The 9,482-nt window shown below is 51.4% G+C and overlaps 1 protein-coding gene across 1 annotated transcript in view; it reads right to left on the minus strand.

Moving 5' to 3' along the window:
• The window catches only part of Phgdh (phosphoglycerate dehydrogenase), a 29,090-nt gene extending 21,390 nt beyond the window's left edge, over positions 1–7,700 (minus strand). The window contains exons 1-2 of the mRNA NM_031620.2: positions 7,354–7,700; positions 1,161–1,312 (exon numbers count right to left, since the gene is read on the minus strand). Coding sequence (NP_113808.1) covers positions 1,161–1,312; positions 7,354–7,491 — 290 coding nt within the window. The 5' untranslated portion in view covers positions 7,492–7,700. The remainder of the gene's footprint in view (positions 1–1,160; positions 1,313–7,353) is intronic.
• Between the last annotated feature and the right edge of the window lie 1,782 nt (positions 7,701–9,482).

Genomic DNA, 9,482 nt, shown 5'->3' on the forward strand with positions numbered 1-9,482 from the left:
CAGGGCTTATCCATCTACAGTTTCCACTGAGCAAAGGCTACAACACTCAGGTCAGCCTACTGCTGCCAGAACCCTCCGGGGTCCCATCAGCTGGCTTTTATCTCTAGCTGTTTGGTTTCTTCTTTTTACTCAACACATTTCCAACTGAGAAAAAGCCCACTTCTCAAAACACAACAATAAACAAAACAAGCAAACAAACAAACAACCAGGAGATGCGTGGCCTGGCCCATCTGATGGAATGAAGACCGATGTCGACAACTGCAAAGCCTAGCACACACGTATTTAAACCTTCTGCCTCCTCTACAAGCTCTGCTCATCTGAAGAAATGAAGGTTACAAAGAGTTACAAGACTCTCTGAAAAACAAAGGGACTTAAGAGTTTGTCTCTGTGCAAGACAACAGCACTTCCAGCTCACCCCTCACTGAGCAGCTAGGGTGTGGGCAGAAGTGGGGTGGGTGGCCCCTGTGTCAGGACCACAGCTTAGGTAGGATGGGTTATCCTTTAACATTTCCACCATCAGGTACTGACCTCTGTCAGGCATTTAACCCCTACCCTCCTGGGGGAGGGGAGGCAGGCCAGGACTCAAGAGTCAGCAAAGTGGACTGGGAATGACCACACCACCAGGTTCTTAACAGGCAGTGCAGCAGTAGCCTGCTCACCATGACCTTTGCCCCTGAGCTTCTGTCTGTCAACACAGTGCTGACAGGGACCCCTCCCTTCCGGGGCCTAGAGTGCTAGGAGAGAAACTGGGATCTTGGCTTCAGACTGGCTTAGGGAAATGGAGGAAGAGACAGGATGGGAGGTCACTCCACCAGGAAAGCGTGTGCATCTACCTGTACAGGGTGCAAGACCACTGAGCTAACAGAACACAAGAGCCAGGCTGGAGCAGGAAACAAGGGGAACCTCACCCACACGCTTCTGGTTCCTACACTAAGCTGCAGACGTGCAAGCATTACAGGAGGTCGAGTGCCACACTCTGAGACCACAGACAGCCTCAGCTTTACAGCCTTGGCACAACCACACTGAACCAATCACCACCACGGGGACCCCGTACCTAGCTCAGACGGCCCTCTGAAAGGCCTTTGACCAGGCTCTCATTTAAGCATTTCTTTCCCGTTTTATATCTGTCTCCACACCCTCCGTCAGCTTCCACAACTTACTTCATGACGAGGACGCCCTTCCTTGTGGCAGCCTCCAGATCCACATTGTCCACGCCTGTACCAGCCCTGCCCACCACCTGGAGCTTCTCTGCTGCATTGATGACATCAGCAGTGACCTTAGTAGCTGACCGGACGATAAGGCCTTCACAGTCCTGGGCAGAGGAAGACAATACCAGGGTTCATATTGTTGTTCTGTAATGTACCTGAGGCCTCTGTTGCGTTCCTGGTGGGCATGAATGCCCCCTCACAGGCAGGTCTGGCTTCTTTGCACGCTGTAGGGTAACGTGGACTAGAGCATTTGAGAGCAGTACCTGGTCAGTACACTCCAACTATAGCAAGAGCTCGCTGGCTCTAGGCATCTGATCCATCTTTCTATAGCTGGTGTCCCGATAAGGACCTAGAGCCAGAGGACAGCCCATCCTGACAGTACCTTAGTGTGAGCAGACTCATGCCCTAGTCAACTCTGTACACACTAACATTCCTGTATGCTGCCTTGCCTCGTGGGTGAATTCCAAAGGAAAACCAGCAATGTCTGTAGTCTGGCCTGCATCCTCTAAGCTGCATCCCTTATCAGAGAGAGATGTAGGTTCCGGCCTCAGGTATGTGAGAAGGAAACAGGATAGGCAGGTCTAACACTCCGCCCTGTTCCAATCACTTCTTCCACTGGACACTGAGACACTAAAGTGAAGATGCAGGACCCAGTTTCACTCCTTGAGTCCCTCGGGCAGGCACATGGAAGGAAGACAGTTTGTAAATGCTGGCTGGCTGAATAAGTAAGCAGAATGGAAGGCAAGACCTGCTGAAAGGAAAATGGTTCTTGAGACGAGAACGCACAGGAAGGGAGGGAGGGAGAGCTGTGAGCTTCAGAGTCTGTGTGAGGCCCATGCTGCCTTTACTGTGCACAAGCCTGGGATGGAGGAACGAGTGTGGAGTAGTTAAAAGCTGAGGGAACAGAACTATTTTATCTCTGCTCAGAAAAGGGAGGTGAATGAAGTTTGGGCTGCTCAAGGGGGTAGTTAGGCTTGGGGGAGGAGTGGCTTAAACACTGGGATGGGCTGACTTGCTCAAGAGCAGTTGTAGAATCTGTGGCAATGACAGAATTCAAGGCCAGGCCAGGCCACAAAAGACCTTGCCTTTAAAAAAGAAGGAGAAAGAGAAAACCCAACGGGAATGGCTCTAGAATCAGTTCTCTGTGGCTGTTTAGGCTCTAGAACCAGTTCTCTGAGGCTGTTTAGGCTCTAGAACCAGTTCTCTGAGGCTGTTTAGGCTCTAGAACCAGTTCTCTGCGGCTGTTTAGGCTCTAGAATCAGTTCTCTGCAGCTGTTTAGGCTCTAGAACCAGTTCTCTGTGGCTGTTTAGGCTCTAGAATCAGTTCTCTGCAGCTGTTTATGCTCCAGAATCAATTCTCTGCAGCTGTTTAGGCCTCAGGCATCCTGACTGGGTGGGGCTGTGCCTGCTGGAGGGCTCTAGGCCAGCCACCGGAAGGTGGCTGTGTGGTTTAGACAGGACAGAGTAGGAGACTCCAAAAAAGTGTTCACTTGTGTCTCACACTCCTTTTTGTAAATGAGAAACACATGCCCCACCACACCTGCACCTCTACAAACCAGTCAACCTTCACCACCCCGGCTTCCAGCTCCTTTCTTCCTTCTGGCTAAGGTCACTGGTAGGTACAATGACCAAGAAACCTTCCAGATCTTAAAGTTCAATGACAGATATACCAAAATCTGCCAACTGCTTTCCTGAGAGGCACAGCCAATAACAGCTTGGATCAAGAGGTGAACTAAAGAAATTTAAAGCACCCAAGGAAGAAATATGTATATTGGGTTTTCTTACAATCTTAGAATGACAAAGCCTTTTATAACAGACACACGCATTTCAGAAACCCTAAGAAAATGGCTACATTCTAAATTTAAACCTCTACACAGAAAAAAAGGTCTTATAGAAGGAATTAGAGGCAAACGGCCTTGATCTGGGAAGAAAATCCCACACATCATCAAAACTGAGCACTTTTCTCCAAAGTCTTTTAAAGAGAAAGAACTCAGTAAAGCAAGCATGAACGCATCGGCCAGCACAGACCTGTGCCAGGACCCTCCTGCCCCTGAATGCGAGGAGAGTGTGTGGTCGCCTGGATACAGGGCTCACCGCTATAAACCTCGAATGTGGGAGGGGCCTGAGGACTGCCACAGATCTGAGCAGGTGAGGTGGCTCAGACTGGTGGACCACCACCACCACCACCACCACCACCACCACCACCTCCACCTCTACCTCCACCTCCACCACCACCACCACCACCTCTTCCACCACCACCACCACCACCACCACCACCACCACCACCACCACCACCACCACCAACAACAACAACAACAACAACAACAACACCTGTTGCAGAATCCTGGGATCCTGCACCCAGGATCCCTCAGAGGAAGGGAAAACTGACATCTGAAGGTTATGCCCTGCCTCTCCCTGCACCGTCAATCTCTCACACACAGGGAGATAGGGAGAGGGGAACCATTTTCCCTCTTCTCTGATTGATCCCAAGCCCAGGTCCTTGTCCAATCACTGCTCTGGGGATCCCCACAGGAAACAACAGCTGCAGAGGACCAGGGACTTCAATTGCGTCTCTCACAGCCCCTAAGGACACCTCAGCCACAGTGCTGTTTTTTCTCACCAGCAGCCGAGTCTGCTTTGTGGGGTCCTCACCCTGGAACTATACTTTCCACCCTCCAGCCCCAGCCCGCTTTTGACGCTGATGAACCTTTAGCGTCTCCAGTAAGACAGACACAGACATGCTTCCAAAGCTGGTAGGTCCTAAGGGCCCAGGACCTACATTAGAGCCAACACTGGTCAGAATTTGCTAGCTTCCAAGGTCTCTTACAACATCAACTACACGCCATTTCCTCAGTGTGTTCACTACAAACTTACTGAGGCCACTGGCCAACCCACCCTGTGCTGAGCCCTCAGGCCCCTGCACTCCTGGTCCCTTCTCTAGGACCATAGCTCATCCCTCAAAGACTCCTCCAGGGTGCTCCTCCCCTGCTCTACTTACACAAACAACACAAACATTCACACCTAACGAAACTCCTAGTGCAGTGCTGGGATTAGAGCGCTCTCTTTCATGCATGATGCATACGTGTCATCCCAGGACTCTATCCCAGTGCTCCGACACCGGAGCAAAGGCAAGATTACCTTCAGGGCTCTCAAAACTGAATCCTCTACTCCTACCCCTCACACCCCAGTGCCTGTTCTTTCTTCTCTAGCATTCACCAAGTGGGAATACAAGCACCTAGCATTTCATCTGGAACGCACACTCCACATTTGCCTACAAATTTTCCCAGTCCCACTCCCAGGCTTCAGAGCTGGGAAACAGCAGGCCACTGATCTGCTTAATTTATGGCTGTTCCAGAAAACCTATGCTAACTCAGTAGAAACCTATCCCTACTCTTGTTCTTCAAGTTCATACATGCTTCCTTCCCAAGAGGATGGGCTTGGCCTTGTAGGTAATTCTCTTATTGCTAACACTTAGTGCACAGGGCACGTAAGGGAAGCTCTCCAAGTGATCCCCCTGTTGTAGGGAATGCAGGTATGGCCTGGCTGGCCTGGGACTCATAGAGGTCTGCCAACCTGCCTCTGCCTTCTGAGTGCTGCCGGGATTAAAGGCACGAGGCAACCCCACCCTCCTCTAGTTTTTTGAGATGGTCTTGCAATGTGGCAATCCTGATGTTCCGGCTTCCCAAGTAGTAGGATTACATGGGCATGCTTCATCACATCCAGAGCATGCTGTATTGTGCACTCGAGTGCACATGCATGCATGCACATGCACACCACACATATGCATGCATACACATGCACACCACACATACACACACACATGCACTCACAGAGTCCTTGTCTCCAATAATGGCTATGATAAAAGAAAAAGAAGCCCTCTAATTTGTGTGTTTGTCCTCATACACTCACACATTCACGTGCCCACACGCCTGCCCCAACACAGGGCACTGAAACCCCACACATGAAATAAGTCTCTACCAATAGATTGCATCTCTCCTGTTTTCCATAACACTCATCACGACTTAGGAAACCCAGTGTGCTGTCACTTGATGACGGGCAGTCTACCACTAGGGGAGTGAATGGTAATGTCTCCTTGCTTACTGCAAAGATTAAAACGGGGGCGGGCAGGAGACGCTCTGCCAGACCACTCTCAGAAGGAGATAAAACGAGGAGGGAGGGTGGACATGTGGGTCCTTCTTCGGGTCATCCTAGGTTAGTTAATTGGCATTCTGAACTGGGTGTTTTGTCAAGGCACACTGACACTGAGAGCTCCCCACGGCACACCAGCCAGCCAAGTCAGAGGCACCCACCTCTTCTTTCCTGCCGACTGTCTCCACAGCTTGAAAGCACCCAGCATTTCTAGTCCTGGACTCCTACCCCTACCCTTCAGGTCCGGCCTCCTCCACACACCCCCTATTCCTTTATTGGATATAACATTTCTCACTGCCCCTAGCAGAGGCAAAGCCTGCAGCCACTGGTGCCCCAAAGCCATTCTACAGCCTTCCTGCTCAGCCCACGGCTTCGATTTAAGCACCAAGGTCACCGTCACAGGATGTGAGAAGAATGCATTAGTTCACGGGTCCTGTCCACTCTAAGAGTCATGGCCTGAGCCGCCCACCCATAAAGACCATGGCAACAATTCCTTCTCAGAACTTCCCATTACCACTGGCTCCACTGTTGTCTCAGAACTGTCACCCGACCACCTAGCTGTCTCAGTTTTGGGCCCTGTTCCTCAAGAAACCTACAGCCTTCCCCTTCTTTCCTTTTCTTGTCATGTTTTATAGATAGGGTCTCATTCTGTAGCTCAGGCTGGCCTCGATCTGAGAGATGCTTCTGACTCAGCCTCGCTGGTGCTAGGCATGAGCCAGACAGCTCTTTTTCACTTTTCAAGACATGAGAGTCTCTGTGTAACCCTGGCTGTCCTAGAACTCAGAAATTCACCTGCCTCCACCTCCAGAGTGCTGGGATTAAAGGCGTGTGCCATCTCCACTTAGCTCTTCCAAGCTTCTGAAAAACCCAGGACCAGAAAAAGTCTGCGAATAGGACTGCTGGGCACGTGGACATCGGCGCCGTAGAAGAAAGGGATTGGGGGCGGGGCAGGGTCTTGGGAGAAACAGACAAGCGAGCTCAGAGAGTTTCCAGAACAGCCAGAACAACCCCTCTGGGTCTCTGCGGTTTAAGGCCTCCGCCAGAGCAGGAGAGGCACATTCCTTTTGGCTGCAGGCCCTAAACCGAGCACGTGGAACTTTGGGGGTGGGGCAGGACAGCTTGTTGGGAGACAGCGTACCTGGACGGATTAGACCTGCAGGAAGGGCAGGGACTGGGGTGACGTGCTCCCAAAGCAGAAACCCTTCACATCTGAACAAAGTCATCCTATTTACAAAATCTTTTCAAATAAGTGAAAGACTTCTTCTAAGTTTTATAACGATTAGAGGTTTGCTCCGGAGACTTGGTATTAGTAACCTGTCCCTATTGCGCTTGGGACAATATTCTGATATAGTGAAGTGGGCCTGATCGGCGATGAAGCCAATGGTGGTGGCTGACTCCAGGCGGCGGCCGCGTGGGCGGCGCGGGGCTCTGGCTGCACCCCCGGCCCGCCCCGAATCCCGCGAGCGCTCCCCGGAGGCCCAGGGCCCGAGAAAGGGCGCCTAGGTCTTGCATCAGACAAAAGGCGGTGCGAGTCCGCTGCCACAAATGCCACGGGACGGGCAGGGGCAGAGCCAGCGCCCCCTGCCCCCACCCCAGCAGCCTGCACTGGGCAAGGATGAGTTCCTGGTGCACTCGTCTCCGCGTGTAGCACCCTGAGCTGGGAGCCCGCAGCCTGGGCCGCCAGGCGCTAAAGCTCCGGAGAGGCTCTGGCATTCCGGAGAGGTTCTGGCATCCCGCAGTACCAGATGGAGCAGCCGCACTTTGCAGCGCCGGCAAGAAACACGCGGTAGCAAACAGTACAAAAAGTTTGCATTCTGCAGCCCTAAGCCATTCCTTCCTCTCCGCCTTTCCTCCCTCCCACTGCTGGTCCCCAATCTCGGGAGGCCCCCGGACCCACTGATAAGACAGGGGAGGGAGGCAGCCCTGGCACCGTTGGGGTCAGCCGGTTTGGTCATAAAGATGACTGGTGCTTTCGCTTGTGTCCCGCTCGCCTCACCTGGAGTTCGGCTATCAGCTCCTCCTTGCTCAAGTTCTGCTTCTCCACCACCTGCAGCCCTCCATCTTGCAGGATCTTCCGGCAGCAGGGGTCGAGGCTATCACTGATGAGTATTTTGCGCAGATTTGCGAAGGCCATTGCTAGAGCCAGGCCTTAGAATCGGTTGCTCTGGTGGGCAGAAGCACTTAGTACAGGAAACTGAAGGCAGGGCTGGCTCCAGTGACTAGGCAGGGTTCTCGATCTCCCGCTCCCCCTTTATCCTCCCCCTCCTCGCGCCAATAGTCTCCTTTTGATTGGTCAGAAATGCTTAAACTCTGCTGACTCCGCCTCCCCGGGCAGAGCCTCCCACACATTTTTTTTTTTTTTTTCTAAATCCTACCCAGACGAATTTCTCCAGCAGTGAAGCCCTTACCTGTACCTGGTGAGCTTTAACACGCACAATTTACGCTGACTGGCTGATTCATATCTGAAATAAACATAGAAATATGCTGTCTCCGCGAGGGAACTAAATCTCATAGTAACTTCTTTCCACTTTAGGGCTCATTCATTGGCTGGGTATTTATAGCTCCTAGTTGAACATATTTAGAATGGGCAAAGCCACGGGTTCGATTCCCAGCAACACACACACACACACACACACACACACACACACACACACACACACACATTAGAGTTGGTTCTTGCCTTCCAGCAATTCCAGTGGAGACCAGAGACAGGGCTGAGAAAGGCAAGAGCTGCTCATTTCTTGCCCCAAGAAAGACTTCAAGATTAAGTCTAGATACAGTAGAGGCCATGGATAATGCTAGAGGACCATTTGAACCTAGGAGTTCCAGGTCAGCCCCAGTTGGGAATGGGGGAAGGGAGGGGAAGAAGTCTCATTGTTTATAAATAAAGTACAAGGGTGGGTAGTGGCTTTGTTCTTTAGAAGTTAGATGATTAATTTTTTTAAAGAAAGGATTAAAACTGTTGGGAAAGTTGAGCCTTGATTATTCTATATTATAACCTCCCTTACTACTGTACCTGACAATCTTCATATCAAATGCAAACACAAGTATGTCGTGAAGAACTATGGACTGACAATTTCTCAGCCTGTGCTATAACCTCCATCCACAAAGCAGGAACCCTGGCCTTCTTGGAAGAACTGGGGAGGTGGTTCTGCCCTTTCCTCTAGACTTCAATCTTTTCCCTTCTCTGGCCCCAGGCCCTTGGGAACAGAGACACTTCAGCGGCTACAGCTGGCTGCCCATAGCTCTCGGGGATAAGAGTAACAGCATTAATGGGGACCAGAGGAGGTAAGAGAGCTGCAGACCTAATTTTCTATTTGGAGCCCAGCTGTGAGCTCCAAACCTGCACGGTGAGAAGTGACGCCGACTTGGTGGGTAGATTATAAACTGTCCAGCCGCATTTGATGTCCAGCTTCTCCAACGAGAAAGAAACCGACTCTAAAACTACCTCTCCACATTTTTGCTTTTTTCAATGCAATGTGAGCCTGACAGCATGGAAGTGTGTGCTGTGGGGATGAGATAAGACACCGTGGGGATTAGTGTACCCTGCACCCCTCACTCTAAGCCAGTCAGCTGAGACACTTTGGAGAACGCTGGAGTTGAAACTTTAATGGAGGAAAATCCCATGCCAAACCTGCATGGCGACAACTGTCTGTGATCTCAGCACTTGGGACGTAGACACAGGGAGATCAGGGCCGAATCAAAACCGATTCCAGGCTAGCCTAGGCTACCAGAGATCTTGTCTTGAAACAGTATAACAAGAGATACTTCTTGTTGTCTATGAGCCCTTGGGCTGGGGTTGGCAGCCCTGGTGGAGATTTCTGGCCTGTTAGGAAAGGCTTCGCTAATGTGACTAGGACCTTACAACCTGGCCCCAGGTCGAAGAGAGGAGCCCCCAACAGTGCATCCCCCAGCTTGGCCCAGGGTTACAGTGACCCCACCCTCCTTCACCGAGTGGACTTTTCTGGGTTCCTGTGCATTGGCTACAGCATCAGTGTTCATGAATACCCCCTACTTATTCTCATTGAGAACTCAATCATGTAAGATCTAGTGTGGCCACATTCCAGTATCATGCCTCCCTCCCTCCCTCCCTCCTTCCCTCCCTCCCTCCTTCCCTCCCTCCCT

The sequence above is a fragment of the Rattus norvegicus genome, chromosome 2 (genome assembly GCF_036323735.1).
Source record: "Rattus norvegicus strain BN/NHsdMcwi chromosome 2, GRCr8, whole genome shotgun sequence".
Lineage (NCBI taxonomy): Eukaryota > Metazoa > Chordata > Mammalia > Rodentia > Muridae > Rattus > Rattus norvegicus.